The 19563-nt window shown below is 41.8% G+C and overlaps 3 protein-coding genes across 3 annotated transcripts; 2 read left to right on the top strand and 1 right to left on the bottom strand.

Moving 5' to 3' along the window:
• Window positions 1-2335: 2335 nt before the first annotated feature.
• LOC102716757 lies at window positions 2336-13553 on the top strand. The gene is made up of 23 exons (XM_006647878.3): window positions 2336-2508; window positions 2696-2765; window positions 2901-3608; window positions 4454-4623; window positions 4723-4797; window positions 4877-5011; window positions 5561-5679; window positions 5869-6165; window positions 6236-6323; window positions 6429-6534; window positions 6679-6789; window positions 7384-7547; window positions 7773-7893; window positions 8293-8517; window positions 8601-8791; window positions 8990-9157; window positions 9241-9346; window positions 11336-11473; window positions 11570-11734; window positions 11806-12009; window positions 12374-12568; window positions 12635-12706; window positions 12831-13553. The coding sequence occupies exons 2-23, from the start codon at window positions 2715-2717 to the stop codon at window positions 12981-12983; spliced, it is 3762 nt and encodes a 1253-aa protein (XP_006647941.3). The 5' UTR covers window positions 2336-2508; window positions 2696-2714; the 3' UTR covers window positions 12984-13553.
• Window positions 13554-13622: 69 nt separating this feature from the next.
• On the bottom strand, window positions 13623-15937 carry LOC102716475 (peptidyl-prolyl cis-trans isomerase FKBP12). The gene is made up of 5 exons (XM_006647877.3): window positions 15742-15937; window positions 15338-15371; window positions 15038-15099; window positions 14475-14527; window positions 13623-13899 (listed from the first exon to the last, which is right to left on the bottom strand). The coding sequence occupies exons 1-5, from the start codon at window positions 15827-15829 to the stop codon at window positions 13798-13800; spliced, it is 339 nt and encodes a 112-aa protein (XP_006647940.1). The 5' UTR covers window positions 15830-15937; the 3' UTR covers window positions 13623-13797.
• Window positions 15938-17594: 1657 nt separating this feature from the next.
• Window positions 17595-19306, top strand: LOC102717039. Its single transcript, XM_040521467.1, has one exon. The coding sequence runs from the start codon at window positions 17944-17946 to the stop codon at window positions 18772-18774; it is 831 nt and encodes a 276-aa protein (XP_040377401.1). The 5' UTR covers window positions 17595-17943; the 3' UTR covers window positions 18775-19306.
• The last annotated feature ends 257 nt before the right edge of the window (window positions 19307-19563 follow it).

The raw sequence follows: 19563 nt of genomic DNA on the forward strand, positions 1-19563 counted from the left end.
TCATGCAAAAAGTGATCCGCGCAAACTCGGATCCAACACAGTGGGTGTAAAAGCAGCCGTCCACGCAGAACGGGAATCGGTTTCGCTCAGGAAATCCCGCGCTGCGAAGCAAATAACAATGCGGAATGCCATCTTGCCGGATCGATCGTGCTCCAGGTCATGCCATTTTGCCGTGTTACACGGGAGGAGAAAGGATTAGGGAGCATATTATGCTCTGCATCCCCACTTGTATTAACAAAAACAGTATCAGAGGTGACTGACATTCCGTAGTGCCGAAGCAAGCAGATCTGACGAGGAAAAATGCTTCAGCTACACGTGCAGTTTTTTCACACTGCACAGTAAACGAAGACACCAAAGAAGACGAGCAACATTAAAATTAAAACGTGAATAGTTCGTCAGTCTCACCGTGTTCCGAGTTTGCCCCTGGACCGGAGCGAACGGCGATCACCGATGACCCGGACGCAACCTTTCCGTGTGAGATCGAGCCGGTGCGCCCGCCGATTTCTCGTCCAACTCGACCAAACCGCCCCCCTTTCCCGCGCGATCGCTTCACGCTGCAAAAGCCAAAAAGGGCGCTGTGGCTGAAACGTCGGAGTACATGTATGGGCGCTGCCTTCTTCTCTATCGACGTCGGAGAAAAGTTCATGACGACGGCGATCTGCAGACGGCTGGAATTGCTGGAGTCGGTTCCATAGTGTCGGTGGAGTGTTCTTGATGTTGTTGAGAACGAGTGACGACTTGTTTTTACATGTTCGTATACTCGACGCATGATCAGTAATGCGTTGTTCCATTAAGTGTTGTCAGATTTCTAGTGACATGGTATAAAATTAAGTGGATTTTGTATTGCTAATGGTAAAAGGCCTGTAATTAAGTCCAACAGAATTTAGCCTAGAAAAAGTGCACATGGGACAACTTCAGTTTGATCTTCAAATGAATGAAAATGGGGTTGCGTTTAGATGGGGCTAAACTTTTTAGCCTCATGTCATATCGGATATTTGGACACTAATTTAAAGTATTAAACATAGACTAATATAAAACTAATTTCATAGATGAGTGCTAATCCGCGAGACGAATTTTTTAAACATAATTAATCCATAATTAGAGAATGTTTACCGTAGCATCACATAGACTAATCATAGATTAATTAGGCTCAATAAATTTGTCTCGTAAATTAGTCCAAGATTATGGATGGATTTTATTAATAATCTATATTTACTATTTATAATAAACGTCTAAACATTCGATGGGACACGAGACTAAAAATAAGTCTCTTGTCCCAAACACCACCTTAATATTATAAATAATCTAGAGCTAACAATATGGCAATCCTACCATCAGTAGCAGCTATAGCCAGCAAGGAGCTAGTTGTGTGTCACTGTAATCCTTTTGCCCCCTGCCGCGCCAGCCGGGCCCCACCACCTAAGATCCATCCAGCACAGTACAGAATGCACCGAAAGCTACTTGCAGTGTCAGTGTCACAAGTCCATCGGCCCATGCAATTTCACACAAAATGCAGGGGCATTTCCGTCCTTTGAGCCACGGCAAGCCGAATATTATAGCCACGCCGCTAGTGAAGAAAAAGACCCCGACACGTGGGCCCACTACCCATGTGCCCCCACCCCATCACCGCTCCCCACATGCGCCTCCTCCTCCTCCCCCCTCCCTGCCCCGATGCACGCCACGCGTCCAAGACGGAGCATCGAACGGCTCAGCCTCCGCCTCCGCGGGGGGCCTCGAGTTCCCACCGGTCCACCCCCCCACGCCACGTCGGCCGCCCACGTAAACGTTTCGACCGTTACTGGGCCCCACCACACCGCCGTCGCCCCTGACGGCGTCAACGCGCGCCCCGGTCGCTGCGGCCTCCTCCCGTTGTGGCTGACGTGCGGGAGTGGTTCAAACGAAACGGAAAGCGAGTCGAGTCCAACCTAAACGTTGGACCGTGTATTAATGTATTTAGTAATATTATTCACCAATGGGTCCCTCTCCCACACGAAAATTACCGTCACTAATTTTACCCTAACTAAACCTCGCAAGGTTAACTGCAAAGCACGTAAAAAATACGTGTATCAAAGGATTATTTTCCTTTTTTCTGTGCTATATATTACTGGAGGGCAGGTAATCGAGAAGATTTTCTGAAACGCGTTGCGGGGATCTTCCATTTAATTTTCTTACCAAAAATGGGGAGCGAGATGAGGGCTTGCATGTAAATGTACCGTGCCCTTTTACGTTAATTCGAAAAATTAACAGTGGTTTTCCTCTTCTATCCCACACTGACATAAGCCTAAACTCTTCGTTGTCCCTTTCCTTCTCCTCTTCCCCTCCTTCCACCGCTCTCAGTCGGGCTCCGCTCTCTCTTCCGGCTCCGGTCGCTGTCTCTGTCGCCGCGCTCCGGTAGGTGGTGGGTGGTGGAATTATTCGCGTCGAATTTTTTCGAATTAATTCAAACCGGGAGCGGTCGCGTCACTCCCAGTGCCGGCGCCAAATCCGCACTCCGGCTTGGAGTGCAAGGTGAGCGGATTTCTCTGCCGGATTTGGTTCTTAATCGTTGGAATTTAATCACTGTGCTCAAATCTGCATTTTGAGAATTTTTCCGGTGATTTTTTGGGAGTTTGGATCGCATGCATTTGGTGTGAATGGCTTGAAATTTCGTGCTGTTTTTTCCCCTCTTTTTGCTGAATTTGTTCGTCCGTTTCAGTTGGGACTCGCATGCGCTGATGATGTTTACGGAGGGGCTAGATCGAGACGCCCTCAAGTGGGTGCGAGAGGTGAGTGCACGAGCTCGCCGTGCTCCTCCCGGAGCCCTAGCTGGTTTGCTCGGCGTCGTGTTGGGTTTTCGTCTCTGACGCGTGATTTTTTTTGTTCCTGTGTGTGCCGGTGTTGGTTTGTGCAAAATGTGGCAGGGCCATGGCGGGGCGCTGAACAGCCACGAGCGCATCGACGCGCTCCGCGCCGTACGGGGCGCCGGGGGCGGCCTCGGCATGCCGCCGCCGGAGAAGTTCCGGAGCGGGCACCTGCCCCGCGCGGCGGTGCCGCTGTCGCACGGCCCTCTGCGCACCGACGACGGCAGCGTCGCCTCGGGATCCGACATGGAGGAGTCGTCGGACACCGAGGAGGTCGAAGTGTGCAGCGGCAGATACTCAGTGGACTCGTCGCCCCGCCGCGAGGACATCCTCAGGCGCACTGCCATGCCGCAGTACCGCTATGCCACAGCTCCCGGGGTGCAGAGCTACTACTCGAGTGATTACTCGGATCTGAGCTCGTCGAGAGACACTGCACTGCCCAGGGCGAAGGCGCAGCAGCTGCGGCGGCCACAGGAACAAGTGGGCAGATATGTTGAGGAGGAGGAGTACTCGGACTCAGCAGGGAGCTCGGAGTTTTCCAGCCAGGTGGAGACACGGAGCAATGGTGTGGCCTCAAGGGGCGGGTACGCATCTGAGTACTCTCATAACGGTCCAGCCCGAAGAGAAGCGAACAATGCAGGTCCTAAGACTCGGATGGCAGCTGGAGAGAATTACAGCCGCACCGTGCCTTTAAACCCAAGAACATATCAACGGGAGAACTATTCTGCCCATGTCCCTGCTCAAGACAATGTGAAATCTTCTCAAATGGTCAGTTTTCTGTGCTTATCTGTAATTCTGTAAAGCATATACATTTTCTTACCCTCAGCTTCAGTATCGTGTTTCCATGAAAGCAATAGGCATCATTTGTCATTCCATTTGGCTTCATTTTGTGGTACCATGTGAAAGCACTCACCTTTTGGTTGAGTTTGGCAAGAAAACATATTTGCTGTATATTGCATAAAGTTGGACATGTTTATGATCAGTATTATGTGAACACACACCAGGTAACCCATTGCTAAAAAAATTCAACACACAATTCTTGTTTTGATTTGATGAATCATCTCTCCAGAATTGCAGAGTATGTGATACTGTTTGTTGCACTATATATCTCGGAATATCATGTGACAATAAGCTCTCTACAACTCCATAGTTCAACGAGAACAACAAAAAAAAAAAACAATTTTCCATTCCATGAATATTTTCTGAAGCAGGCTTGCAATTCAATTCACTTTGATTATGGTTCTGATGATAAAAAACAAATTTTGCCTCTGAATTCTAAAGAGAAATCCTCCTTTAGGATAATTCATAATAAATTTGGATCATTTTCTTTTTCTGCAGAAATGCATGTGTGGTTGGGTCTAGCAGTTAATGTAAACTAATATGTGAATCCGATTGTAAAATGCAGTTTTCTGTGGAATGTTTTGTTTTCAAGTTCTCTATAAATGATCCAAACTAGCCAAACAGCATCTGTTGTCCTGCTACCTATATATATTGAGAATTTTGGTATCGATTAGTTGTCATGGAACAATATGCGATGTGTTGATTTGAAATTTCGCATGACGACATTGTCACTTTCAAGATTTGTAATTGCTATGATTGATTTCTATGTGCAGGATGGATTGTCTGATGTACCGAGTGCACCACCAATTCATGCTTATGATCAGGAAATAAGCCAAGCTTCTTCTCATGGTGTCAATGCAAACATATGTGATGATTCAACTGTCAAAAAAGAAGAATATAATGATGATAACATGGAACCTAATTTGCCTGATAAAAGTGAGAGGTATATTTTGTAATACATGTTACTTATTAAATACTTGTTGAGAAAGAATTTTGTTTGTCATGTTTGCATTTATTTCTATAAAATTGTTTGGCTATGCAGGAGCACTTTAAATCCTGCGCACAGCAGCAAACCATCTAGTTCAATTCCTCTTCGAGTCCCCACGTTACATGCCAGGTATGTTTAGTAAGCAAGTCATAATTTGTTTCTGTATACTACTCTCACTGCTAACATATTGCTTAAAACATTACTCAAGTTTGCAAGGGCCCTGGTACTCTGTTCTTGCTTATGATGCTTGTGTTCGCCTGTGCCTACATGCATGGGCTAGAGGTTGCATGGAAGCTCCAGTTTTTCTGGAAAATGAATGCGCACTTCTGCGAAACACATTTTGGTAAGTTGTTTTTTACACACGGACAATGGTTTATGCTCATAAAATACGACAGGATGTAAAAATGTCAGCAAAATACTGCATCTGTGCTATGTTTGCTGCCTTCTTAGCTATCAACTCTGAACTTGAGAGGTGAACAGTGCTCTATATTCCTGTCTGCAATGTTTTCATGTGAAAACTTTGCAAATAAATTCCTCAGATATAAGATTTTATCTATTCATTCTAGTTTTACTTGACTGCAGCAGTTGTTTATGACTTTATGTCCATTGATTTTCTACAATTGGGGAAATGTTTGGGGATCTTAAGTAAATTGTTGTTTGTAAGCTCTAATTATTTTTGAAATGGATACTTAGAAGTCAAAACTGATATAGTTTTGATCCAGCCTCTTGTAAACATAACTTAACCATCTGTCATCCATGTGCGAATGTACTTCTTGTATGTTGGACAGTGTACTTCATGCTGATTATACACAATTCTATATTCATTTCACTCCATCCATAGTGCTTCAATAGTAGTACGCTCTTAAGTTGATATCCTTTTTATTGTTTTTAGCCTGCAAAATGTGCTTCTTCAATCTGAAGAGGAGCTCATGGCAAAACGTACAGCTGAGCTTGTTAGCAATGGAGTTGCATCAAAACCCAAGAAAACAATTGGCAAGATGAAGGTTCAAGGTATGGAAACATAACACTAGCTGTTTTCCGCTATTGTTACGAAACTTCTTATATACAGCCACATCCTCTTAGCTACCAATTGTCAGAGCATTGATTTGCATTGTAATTGTTAACTGCGTGCAAAGCAATGCCAAGATGATAGTGCTAACTGGTTGCAATTTCTCATCGTTTGACATCTTTCCATTGCAGTGCGGAAAGTCCGGATGTCTGTAGATGTACCATCTGGTTGCAATTTCTCATCATTGCCTGTGGTGAAATTAAATTCAATTCGGTACCGTTTGTCAAATGTACAATCGACACTGTCCTCTGGATGGGAGTCGGTTCGAAGGATTCAAACTTTCCCACAGCTACCTGCTAACAGTTCCTTTTCAAAGCATAGCTTAGCATACATGCAAGCAAGTGCACAATACATCAAGCAGGTGTCTGGTGTGCTAAAAGTTGGTGTGACTACCTTGCGTAACAGTTCATCATATGAAACACCACAAGGTATATATGGATCACTTCTCTTTTGAAACTTAGTTTCCTCACTGAATCCATCATGCCCTTTTTGCCTCAGAGACTTATTATTGCCAACTGAGGCTTAAAAGTTTGCCTGAAGATGATGTTGTACCAATGCAGCCAGGATCTGGTGAAACACATGTCTTGTATGTAGCAAAGACCTTTCTTTGAGCACATATATTATTGTTTTGCCTGGAAGTCTTAATATTATGAGATTAGTGAGGTTGACTATATTTATGTGAATATTTCAGTTTCCCAGATAGCATTGGAGATGATTTGATTATTGATGTTTCTGATTCAAAAGGAAGGCCCTGTGGACGTGTTGTTGCTCAAGTTGCTACAATGGCAGAGGAATCTGTATGTTCGAACCATTTTGCTACTTTCAGTTTTAAGTTCTTTAAAGAAAAGTTCTTGTAGATTTTCATAGTGGTTATTGTATAATTTATGGCTTCAATTGGTAAATCCTCGTTCCTCACAGTATTTCTGAACTTTCTTCTGTAGACTGACAAGCTTCGCTGGTGGTCAATATACCGGGAACCTGAGCATGAACTCGTAGGCCGCATACAGCTCTACATACACTACACAACTGCTGCGGATGAGAACAACGCAAAGGTACTGACTGAATGGTTCTGCAAATTTAGGTCTCACCATCTTAGGATGTTATGTATCATGTGAATATAATTTATTTGATCCCTGTTAATTGCAGTTCTGTAACCTGTTGCTCATTTCTCCCGTACACTCCTTTTGTTAGCTGTCGATTTACTAAACACTTAAATGACACAGATGATTTCATGGATGGCATTTTTTTCATTTTGTTTTTTCCTGTATAATGTCAATCACGGGATGAACTCACTTCTATTTTCTTGTCATGGCCGTAGTTTTCTTTTATGCAAAGGAAAAATAGGTTTTTCATATATGGCAGTAGTTTTCTTTTATGCAAAGGAAATGTTTTCTACATCTTCATGCTGAGGGAATAAAATGAAACAAGAATGATATTATATCATATATTTGAAATTATTTAAGCAGGGTAGGATGTTTATCAGTATCTAAGTCATATAGAAATGATTTAAAAGTAGACCTTTCTTCATAGCTGCCGGATTGAAAATGGCCTGTCTGTTTTGAGATTAAACATGTACTCTATTGAGTGGAAGAAGTATTTGGCTAATTGACGTCTACTTAATATTCGTGGCATGATTTTCTTTGCAGTATGGCTCTGTTGCAGAAACTGTGGCCTATGATATTGTTCTAGAAGTTGCTATGAAAGCACAGCACATTCAACAACGGAATCTCATCTTGCATGGCTCCTGGAAATGGTTGCTGACAGAGTTTGCATTGTACTATGGGGTTTCAGATGCATACACAAAACTGAGGTACTTGGCTTTTAACTATATGACCATGAGCATCACTTTTCTTATTCATTGGCACGATTGTTTTGTTATATTTAGGTATGGCTCACAGGGCTGTTGTGCTAGCTGATTAGAATTGTTACATTTTTCTATCATATCATAACTTTTTTTCAAATCACTTTCGTCTTCCCTAATTTTTTTCCTTTCCGTTGCAAATGCTAAGTGCTAGTCCTTGACTCCTTTGTACAGGTACCTCTCTTATATCATGGATGTTGCAACCCCTACTGCTGATTGGCTTAATCTGGTTCATGAGCTTCTGTTACCTGTACTGATGAAGACCCAAGGCACTACTGCATTGAGCCATCAAGAGGTATGCTGTCCTTATGTGATAGTAGTTCTGTGCATGTATGCTCTTATGGTTTTCAAATGAATATGTATTATATGTTCTAATCTTAAAGAATACTAGACTAATTATCTTCAAATCTAACTAAAGAAATTCAGTATCAACTGAGTATCGCTCTGTAAGCATGGATATAGTATGCAACTCTTTTACATCTTAATGGCCAGAATTGTCTGCATGTATCCATCTATAGAAGATCACCATAGAGCAAACAAACACTATAACCAACTCTTATGTAGTAGAAATAATGGGCAGGTTAATGTAGTTTCGTGGAATAAATTGTACTATGCTTCATTGCCTATTTTTTCTGAAATTGTTCTTGTAATATTAACATCTTGCTGTGTTGCTTTACTGGAATTGGATGATCAGAACCGCATACTGGGGGAAGTTGAGGAGCAAATTGAGCAAACATTAGCGATGGTATTTGAGAATTACAAGTCTCTGGATGAATCTTTGCCATCAGGATTGGTCGAAGATTTTAGGCCTCCAACTGGTTTGGCTGCTTCTGCTCTAGAACCAGCTATAAAGCTGTACAGTCTTCTCCATGATGTATTATCTCCAGAGGCTCAACTCAGATTATGCGGTTACTTCCAGGTCATTTTTCAACTGTTTTATATGTGGATATTATCTTCTATAGCTGTAACTTTGTAACTTGATTTGTTCATATTTATGTTCAGGCTGCTGCCAGGAAACGATCGAGGCGATATATGCTTGAGACTGATGAATATGTAGCAGGAAATTCTGAAGGCATAAGAGTAGATCTGGTCACCTTTACAACAGCTTACCAGAAGATGAAATCTTTATGCTGTAATCTACGTAATGAAATTTTTACAGACATTGAAATTCATAACCAGCACATACTTCCCAGGTAATGTGATTGTGTTGCAGCATATGTTCTAGTCTAGTATAATAGCATAGCCTGTTATGCATTACTTTCTACTTTTTATGCACAGTTTGTTGTGGAGTATGTAGATTCAATGACTTTTAGTAAATTATGTTGCATTTGTTTTTGTTTCTGTTTTTTCTATTAATCATTCCAATTCTGCTTGTCCCTTTGCTTCTCCAGTTTTGTTGACCTCCCCAATTTAGCTGCTTCCATCTATAGTGTGGAACTTTCGAATAGACTGCGTGCTTTTCTTGTGGCATGCCCTCCTACTGGCCCTTCATCGCCTGTTGCGGATTTGGTGATTGCGACTGCTGACTTTCAGAAGGACCTTGCTAGCTGGAATATTTGGTAACCAAAATTCTTATCTGTTTGCTAGTTTTCTTCTTTCACATGCCTTGTCTAGGCAAGACTGAATTTGAATTTATGCACAGCCCAATTAAAGCTGGTGTCGATGCAAAAGAGCTATTTCATTTGTACATTGTCTTATGGATCGAAGACAAGCGCAGGACATTGCTAGAAAATTGCAGGATGGATAAGGTATGTTCTACTCAGGGTTTGCAAAACCGCGAAAACCGCGGGGGTTACCGCGGTAACCGTGCTCTCCGCGGAGGCACGGTTTGGGTAAGCCGCGGTAACCGAGTTTAAATTTGAGGAGAATTTAAAAAATTTGAGGAAATTTAATGAAAAAATATATGTGGTATATGTTGATATAGTGTAGTTTTGTAAAAGAAATTAATGAAAAAATGTATTCCCAGCGTAATTAAAAATCATAAACGAGTATTTCGGGAAACAAAATTAAAAAAAGCCTAATGCAAGTAATATTTCATAGGAAGATGGTCAAGAATATTTTGTGTTGAGTCATTATTAATTTACACTAGACACTAGGGTACATAATGTTGAAACACAAATATACAACGATGGATATATAGAAAATATGTATAGAGAAAAATTATGCGTGCATCTTAGTACGTACATAATAGTTTTATTCGTAATAATGGATACTAGGTATAGTTGTGACGCAACAATCAAAATGAAGTTGTTATTACTTGTTATTAGAGTGAATTATTTGGTGAAGGGTGATATGCCGGTGTATGTTTGTATGTTGCAATATTAAAAAATTAGAAAATGTCATGTGAAAATTTTCTTTTTTTTCCTATAACATGTCCTATTGTCATAAATATAGTCACAAAAAAATTTCCTATTTTTCATGTATTTTTTTAGATTTTTTAAAGTTTTTTTTGCATTTGACATCACACCCGTGGTCTTCTCGCGGTAATCATAGTTTCGGCTAAAAAACCGCACGGTAAGCCGCGGTAACCGCCGTTATCATGTGCTGTTCCAGCAAATAGATACCGCGCGAATTTAAATTCAAATTTTTTGGTTCAAATTCATCCTGGTTTTTGCGGTTTTTGCGGTTACCGTGCGGGATCCGCGGGAGTGCGGTACCGCGGTTTTGGCGGCTTGCGCGTTATGGGAAACCCTGGTTCTACTCTTTGCTCCTGCTCATTGTTAATCTATCTTATGTTTGGTTAGCACAGGCTCCTCATATGACAAACATCATCTTCTGTTGGTCCTTTGTTGCCTCAGTGTTAGTCCAGTATTTTATATTTGCCTTTATTCTCTGTTTGAGTAACAATGGAGAGAGGTTATGTAGGTATTTTGGCCTGGACGCTAAACCTTTGTCACTTTCACTAAATAGTTTGGGAAATCTGACACAAGATCTGGGGGTAACAGTGCAATGACCTGATGCTTGCACCATGCATGTTGACTGGCTCATGTACCTAGAAAAGCTGATAGGTAGTAAAGTGTCTGTTCATGCATGTGCATAGATGAGGTAGCTTCGAGTTGAATGTTAACCAGCTGTGGTGATAAGTGTTGTGTGGAAAGTAGCACTGGCTTTCGTTCCAAATATATAAATTTCTAGGATTCAAATTTTGTACCACAATATAAGCATTCCTGGCTTCCTGCACTGATTCCCATGATTCCAATCATGCCAGAGCCAATGAGATGCTTGGAAATGGGATCTCAGCAATTCAGAAAATAAGCACTGAAATGACTAACAGAGAATCTTTTCGCACAATCTTAGTATATGTTAAACAACCTAGAAATGCTTATGTTTTGAAACGGATGTAGTATTTGTTTTAGTAGTCCTAGGGTGGCTTTCGCTTGACCTGAATGACATGGCTGTTGAGATTTATAACTTTTATACTTTTAGGTTGAAAAACATAGGGTTTAGTTTGCCAGAATTATTATTTTACCTCCCTTTCCTTGCCATGCGCAGCGTGCCCCTTGAGAGAAAAACAGAAAAAATCTAACTAGAAAACTAAGAAGTTGGTTAAAAAGAATGGTTGGATCCTTCTAGATCCACACTCCTGGGCCTTGGCCTATTCTCAGTTGCATGGCCCGTTACAATGAGTATGTTGCTAGTATACACCTAACTACATATAGTTTTGTCCACCCAGGTTTTCAGTCCTACATATTTTGTAATTGTATCTCATTATGCATTACCTTCACCAATTATATCAGGTCAAATGGTCAGGAGTTAGGACTCAGCATATGACCACACCGTTTGTGGACGAGATGTATGATTTACTGAAGAATACATTGACCGAGTACGAGGTTATCATTTGCCGGTGGCCAGAATACATATTTGTTCTTGAGAATGTAAGTTTGTATTCATTTATGAGACCTTTATTGATCTGTTACACAGCAAAAAAATCCGACTTAACATATGTTATTTTCCTTGCTTTACAACAAAAGGCTATCGCAGATGTTGAGAAAGCAATGATAGAGTCTCTTGAAAGACAGTATGTGGAAGTTCTGGCTCCACTTAAAGATTGTATTGCCCCAAAGAAATTTGGTCTCAAATATGTGCAGAAACTCACGAAGCGCAATTCAGTTGGCCCCTATACTGTACCTGAAGATGTAAGTCTTGGTGTTGATCCACATTTACTGGAACTTCAAGTCTTACTGTTTAACCCCCTATTTGCTTTCAGCTGGGCATTCTCTTGAATACAATGAAAAGGCTATTAGATGTTTTGCGGCCAAGGATTGAGAGTCACCTGAAGTCTTGGAGTTCTTGTATACCTAATGGAGGAAACACTGCAGCTATAGGGGAGAGACTTAGTGAAGTTACAGTGACATTGAGAGCTAAATTCCGGAACTACATGCAGGCTGTTGTGGAGAAGCTTTCGGAAAATGTGAGTCTATTGTGACTTCTTATGCTGTTTGACCTTTCAAATGCTGTCTTGTTTCCAGTCATTTTAGGGATAGCTGCTGCCAACCCAGCAACCCTGGACACAGAACAGATCTTACCATGCCATAACTCATCCATTTATGCTACTTTAATTTAATAATCTGGATTACAATCAGGGACACTTTTTTAGTGAATCAAACTGTGGATACGACTAATACCACTCATTTTTTTGTTCTACATGTAGCAATTTAGCAGTTGAATCAAACTGTGGATAGTAGCTTTGTTTACAACTTTGATGGATAATGTATTGATAAGTTTGTTGAAAAACATCATATTCTTATCTTCTGCTTTCTTTTCTTGGTTTGAAGACTCGCATGCAAAATACTACAAAGCTCAAGAAGGTCATTCAGGATTCAAAAGAGTTGGTGATGGAATCAGATATTCGAAGCAGGATGCAAGCGTTAAAGGACCAGCTTGTTGAGGCAATAAATCATGTACACAAGGTCTCTGAAGTCCATGTGTTTGTTGCAATATGCCGAGGTTTTTGGGACCGAATGGGACAGGTATGAATGGCACCCTTTGTATTGTTTTCGCTTTGTCAACCGTGTTACTAATCAACCTGGTTTTAGGATGTCTTGAGTTTCCTGGAGAATCGCAAAGAAAACAGAGCCTGGTACAAAGGCGCACGAGTTGCAGTATCTGTAAGTTTATCTTCTTCATAGTCCCCATGTCACCCTGCTCGCGAGTGATGTCCTATTTATTCAGAGTTCCATCGTAGAGATGCTCCTCCATTTGGTTATGGTTAAATAAACATTTACCTTGCAGGTGCTGGATGATACATTTGCATCCCAGATGCAGCAGCTGCTGGGTAATTCGATCCAACAAAAGGACCTGGAGCCACCTAGATCCATCATGGAAGTACGGTCGATCCTCTGCAAAGATGCACCTCGACAGAAGAACTCTACCTTCTATTACTGAGCATTTTTCGTGTACATACTAGTCATGCACGCTCGTCCGGCTTTTCACTGGAAGAATCAGGATATAGATACGAAAGGTCCGGACTCCAGAGTGAAGCTGTGGGAATCTTTGTAAAGGAATAAAGTGAAAAAGATAATGATACAGATACAGCAGAAAACAAGAGGCCCCCTGAAGTGCATGACCAGAGAAGATGGCCTATCCGGATTAGTCCATCAAATGGTACCATTTTGCCGGTTATGGTTCAAGTATGCTGCCCGCTGCCTGTGGGATGGTCTGCATTGAAAACTTGTGTAGGTAGCGTAGTTTAAGTGACGCTTTAGGTTAGATTGTTGATCGCATCTAGCTGTGCTCTCACAGTTTACCAATGTTAGCGTTTTGAGGTCGATGACTCGTTGATAGAAATTCATTTCCTTCAAATGTATGGACGTGACAATTGGTTGTTCTTGACGGCCTGTATAGTATAGTAATGGTAGTCGAGATAGTGATGCCTACTTGGCGAGTCTAGATTGCCTGGCGAAAGCGCATTGGCAAAGTATGTCTCTAGTTGGATTCAGAATGTTTTGTTAAGTACTCTGGAAAGCGCATTGGCAAAGTATGTCTACTGCCGTCTCATGATACATTGATACGGAAGCGAAAAGGTACAGAATAAAACTTATTATCATGTTCACAGACAGCCAGTGTCACAGTGGCAACGATTAACTCGCTGAAGATAGAATAGAGCATCACTCCAGTATAGCACTCAGTAGGGTTGTGACGTTACAATTATTTCAGAAGAGCATGGCATTTCAGAACCATCCAGAATGACATGACGCGTTTACTGGGCGCTAAGAACCTCGATCTCGAATATCAGCACCGAGTTTGGTCGAATTCCCCAGGCCGGAAACCCGCCAGCTCCATATGCATAATCCGGGGTGCACTGCAACAAGAGAACACAAAACATCAGGAGCCAGGATATACCAAAAGACTTCGTAATTGGTAAATTTGCGGGTTCAATTCCTGCTGGATGCACGTGAACCGGAACGTTCAATGTCTATTGGAACTGGCTCTATATCCATGGAATCTCATCCATCATTCATACATAACGAATTGGTATTGATATTGGAACTCAGAGCATAGGAGGAAAAATCGATTTATGGATGGAATTAAATATGCAGTATTTACATAAAAAAAGAGTCTTCGTTTATTGGGAAAGAATCAATATACAAAGAAGCACAATGCTGCATAGTACTATAGTTTTATTTCAGGAAATAGGAGCTGCATGGCATTGAAAAGGCAAAATACCACTTATCCATATTTAAGCTGTTTCCAATACTTCTCGATTGGAGAGATAAGTGCTACATATGTGTATTAAGCGCTCCAAAACAACAGGAAATGTTTTAAGGTACCAATGATGCCAAGTAAATCAGCATTTGAATTTATTTGACACTAACCAATCGTGCAGACACATAAAAACAATTTAGACAAGTCTGAAAAAAAAAATCCTCTGCGTACCTGAATACGAGCAACTTCACCCAATTGCATGGTCATAACTCCCTCGTCCCATCCTATAAATCAAGAGAGCAGTTATTATATATTGATCAAAAGAGTTAAATTTGCACCAACAAATGAGTGATGACTGAAACTGCTACGCGATGGCTTGAACATGTGGTATGATAGTGGAGAAGTTATGCAAATGTACAATCTACATCTAAAACAGCACTGGTTACATGAGTGCATCATGAGGAGAGAACACAACTAGCAAATAGATCATAAATTTGATTTGATAATCTCAAGTGTACAACAACAAAAAAAAAGATCACAATGAATAGTATTCTCAATTTCTGATTCAATGCTAGCTGTGCAAAGAACTAATTTTGTGAAAGAAAATGAAATGAAATTGGACGTAGCAATCAAGATAGCTCATTTTCTTTAGCTTTAGGATGACAAAATCATTTACTTCCATAATGAAATTGGACGTAACTATAGAATCTACGGCAATAGAGGAACATATACACCAATTACATCCTTGAAGAATGATTATGTATGAATTGGTTAGCTATTTGAGATGAGATTACCTTTGATCACTGAGCCCTGGCCGATATTGAAACTAAATGGTTCCTGGCCTGGGTCCTTTGTGCTGAGAGAAACAGACGATCACAACATCACTTTTGTGAACAATTTATTAGAACTTATATCCAAAATAACCCACAAATTTTGATAAATGGATTTAGGGTTAATTGGATCAGCATTTTATTCTACCTATAAACAATATGTAGACAATATGTGACAAAAGGAAGTTTTGCAGTCCACACGACACTGATTGAACCAATGACACTCTCCGTCAGACAAAGCAAGAAAAGGGGTAATTTTTGTACCTCCAAAACTTCTTAGAGAGATCACCATCCTTTCCTGAAGAAAGCAACATAGCAAAGAAAAAAACAAGTTAGGTTTGACTAGTCCGAAGCAGAAATTCCAAATATCTACTCACAAAACAGAATTAGGACCAAACAATCTACTAGAAGGAACAAAAATCTACCCACAAAACAGAACTAGGACTGGAGTACTGGATAGAGGTACACTAACAACAGCGATCCGAATCTAAACCAACTAGTCAAAAATACAAGATTGGCACCAAACACGAGATCTAACATGACATGGATCTGGGGCTCTGGGAGCATCTGGTGCCAACCGTTCAGGGCGATTCAGCTATTTCATACATAGATCCAAGAAAAAGAACATGAAAGGGAAGGTTTTTGGGGGATAGGGAGAAGCGGCGAACCGAAGCCGGTGCAGTGGACGGTGACCTTCTGGCCCTTGACCGGCGTGGGGCCGGTGCCGGCTTTCAGGATCTGCTTCTCGAAGCCCATCCTCCTCTTCTCCGATTGCCTTTCCTCCCTTCTTCTCGATTGGACTCGCCTCGACGGCGGCGTTTGTGCTATGATGATCAGTGGTGTGGACTGGTGGACCTTTCAGGGTTACAAGTAGTGGATCTTTTTATTATCTCTAGAAAAAGAAAAGGAGAATTTTAACTATATCACTCTATTCACTCGCCTTAAAAAAATTATTTAGATCCATATCATTATAAATTTTTATAAATTTGCTAGTTTTAAAATATATCATTACTATTTGATTAATTGTAATGACTAAGGATATCATTATAATTTTAAAATTATTCGAAATATATCACTCCATACTTTTTCGGGGTATTTTTTTAAAAAAATGACAATATCGATCCTTTATTGTTCACTGTGTTCGCTCTTTGTATATGCAAAGGACATTTGATCAAAAATAGTATATTTGAAATAGTATACGTCTTTACAGTTAGTCGAATAGTAATGACATATTTCAAAACTAGCAAATTTATAATGACGTGAATCTAATTAACCTAAAAAAGATAAAAATGTCACCCTCTAGTGTGTTGTTATAAAAAAAGAGAAATGATATCTTTGCGTTATGCTCATATATACTTTTTGTGGTATTATTCTGACGTCTTCTGTTTCGTTGGATGGAGAGAAAATATTTTTTTTCACTGATGGTATATTAGCTCTGTTCGTGTTTTTCTATTTTATATTGAAAAATACTACTGTATACTACTTATTTCATCCCAAAAGACTTTATTTTTAGTTTAATTCTCACATATCAATACAAATCTACAAAACTAAAATATTGTTCACTTTTTAAATCCTAATATATTTGTTTCCTAGTTTTCAAATCCAAGATATTTGTCCTTAAACTTTGATGTTAGTAAAAAAGTAAAGTCTTTTGAAACAGATAGAGTGTTATATTACGTCATATTCAAAGACACAGTATGGAACCACTATGATACACCTCAAAATCTAGCCATTTTTTTTTCGAGATGTTGTTATGATCCATTAGTCCGGAGTGATAATTTTGACGACAATTGTTGGTCAAGGTGGAATACATATTAGCACTACTCCAGCGTATAACTTCGTTAATAAAATACTGCGTAACGTGCAAACCCTCTATCTATATTTAATATGCAAATACAGTATTAATATACTCCTTATGTCCCCGATAAATATATGTTTACATTGTTTATGCTTAACATTCAATCATCTTTTACTTTAAATCTTTTGTGATTAGTTTTTTTATTGTTATTAGATAATAAAACACAAATAATATAGGACTATTTTTTTAGTTTTTTATAAAATCTTTAAATAAAACAAATGATTATCTACTGCTCCTGTAAAAGGGAGTAGTGGTGGTGATGGTGGGTGATGGTGAATCTGCCACCTACCCCACCACTAACTTCCTTCTATTTTTTAAAAGAAAAAAAGTTAAGACATATATGTTGAACAAATTTTATTAATTATATTTTAATAAAATATTAATGATATTTTTTAATAAAATTCTGTTGCAAGCATGGTTAATATGCGTATATGAAAATCATACTGGACAGATAGTACGACGGTTGCAGACTCGGAACCTGTTACAAGTCCACCAAAAGAACAGATTCTTGCAGCAACCATCCGATCCCCACCGTCCGCCCGGCCCGACCGCGCCACTGCGCCGGTCGCTCGCTTCCCACCGGACCGTTCCGAAGCCACCCAACCTAGCTTCCCCTTAAACACACCCCCGGCGCGCCGCCGCTCATCGCCATCCACCACCCCAATTCGACGCCCCCACGAAGACCTCCGGTATCCCCCACCGGCGGCCACCGCCGATGGAGACCTAGCGCCGGGTCGATCTCCCCACTAGCCCAGCGGGTGGATCAGTGGGCTGCTTCCATGGAGGCCGAGCGGATCCGGCAGCTCCTCCTCCTCACGCTCCGCGCGCCGCAGGGCCGCCTCGCCCTCGTGGGTGGCAACCACACCGCCGCCCGCTTCTGCACCCGCTAAGCCCGTCCGCCGGCTCCCTCCCTCGCCGGACTCCTTCTACTCGCTGCCGTCTCTGCGGTATATAGCTCTCTCTATATATATCTCTCTCACACACACACGCTCGCTAGCTCACCGGGCCTCCGATGCCGGACGGCAGCGTCGTGATCCGCCTCCCCGACCCGCGCATCCTCCGCGTGATCGCGCGCTCGGTGTTCCTCGCCGTCGCGCTGCTCTCCCTGGCCTGGCTCCGCGCGGCCGAGTCCCCCGCACGCAGGCGCGCCGGGGACGACGCGTGCGCCGCCGCGCTCCAGGCGGGGCTCCTGCTCCGCGACCTCCGCCGCGAGGGCCTGCTCGCCCCCGGTGCGCGCGCCGTCTTCCTCGGCGCCAATGGAGACTGCCGCACTCCCGCCCTGAGACAGGACGCCGCCTCCATGCGGCACATCACGCTGCGGGAGTTGCTTATGACAGGAGACCAATCCGTCGACCTCGTGCTGGATTTCGGCTACTTCGAGAAGGACGGCGACAGGGTTGGCTTCGCCGATAGGGCGCTCAAGGACGGCGGCATCTTCGCCGCCCCAATTGGCTCCACGAGCGCGTTCCACCTGCCGCCGAACTACCGCGTGGCTTACATCCGTCGGTTCACCGAGACTTTCGTCGGGATCAAGAAGGTTGCGCGCACTGGAGACAATGGGATTGCCGGCGCAAGAATGGGGATGGCAGCCACTCCTGCTCTCAAGGAAGGAGTGCTCGCATTTTCTGCTCAAACAGCTGACACTGCGGGTGCTCAACTCAAGAACTTCAGTAGGAAGCTCCTACTGCCTGACATCGCTGGAGCATCAGCAGCTCACGCACATCAAGGATCGCTAAAATTGCGTCGTCGTCCAGTGATCGCAGTTGATTCGCCGGATACAAGGAATGCCGATGAGCTGCAGCCTAAACATACTCTCATCCTTCAGGTTAAGTCTGTATATTGAATGCTGCTGCAGCAGCAGCAGCTCAACAAGAGCCTGAGACTGAACCCATTTACAAATTACAGGGCATTAAAACGAAACGAAGCCTGCATGGGAACAGGGAAATGTCAAGTGAAGAAGACATTCTTGTCCATTGCAAGTTCTGTCAAAATAGATGGTTGGTTTGCTTGAAAATGGTGCTGTTGCTACTGCTACTAGTATGTTTGCTTCATTGTTTATGCTTCGTTCGATAGTCTGTCATCCGTTATTTTGTATCCATTGGTGATTAGTGATCACCAATTGCACTACTATCTGTATTATTATAGCTGTCTGGAATGGGCCTTGTACGTCTTGGATCATCTATCCTTTGTTATCACTCCTGTGTTCCATCATGTGCATCTCCGAAAAATACAATCAAGGCAGTTCGGAAGCTGGTAACAAGATGCAGTATACTGATAGAGAGGCTGCACTCTAAATTTGTTCAACATATGTCAATTCTCAACTACTGAATGGGAAGGGCTGGTACGGGTACCCGTCTAATGGGCAGGGCTGAAAATTGGAACAGTTCGCTGCTGTGACAGGATCACAGGATTTCATGCAAACAAAAACAAAGGAAACATTGTTTCTGACAAGTTTTATTATGTTTTACATGGAACAAAACAAATGCAAGAATATACAAAACAACGTGCTACATGGCAGATTTATTTGCACAATTCAAGAACCAATACATTTTTCCTTGCTCAAAATGAACATGACAGCTCTCATCCGTAAGCATCACCAAGGGATTGCTGAAAATGAACATGAAAGCTCTCA

Source organism: Oryza brachyantha, chromosome 2, assembly GCF_000231095.2.
Source record: "Oryza brachyantha chromosome 2, ObraRS2, whole genome shotgun sequence".
Classification (NCBI taxonomy): domain Eukaryota; kingdom Viridiplantae; phylum Streptophyta; class Magnoliopsida; order Poales; family Poaceae; genus Oryza; species Oryza brachyantha.

Bases quoted from the DNA above. Each gene is read 5' to 3' on its own strand.
- LOC102716757 (XM_006647878.3), top strand. From the start codon at position 2,715: ATGATGTTTACGGAGGGGCTAGATCGAGACGCCCTCAAGTGGGTGCGA. The intron at 3,609-4,453 runs GTCAGTTTTCTG...TTCTATGTGCAG, and splicing joins ATGTGAAATCTTCTCAAATG to GATGGATTGTCTGATGTACC. The intron at 7,894-8,292 runs GTATGCTGTCCT...TTGGATGATCAG, and splicing joins CTGCATTGAGCCATCAAGAG to AACCGCATACTGGGGGAAGT.
- LOC102716475 (XM_006647877.3), bottom strand. From the start codon at position 15,829: ATGGGCTTCGAGAAGCAGATCCTGAAAGCCGGCACCGGCCCCACGCCG. The intron at 15,372-15,741 runs GTTCGCCGCTTC...TGCTTTCTTCAG, and splicing joins CGTCCACTGCACCGGCTTCG to GAAAGGATGGTGATCTCTCT. The intron at 13,900-14,474 runs GTACGCAGAGGA...CTCTTGTTGCAG, and splicing joins GTGAAGTTGCTCGTATTCAG to TGCACCCCGGATTATGCATA.
- LOC102717039 (XM_040521467.1), top strand. From the start codon at position 17,944: ATGCCGGACGGCAGCGTCGTGATCCGCCTCCCCGACCCGCGCATCCTC.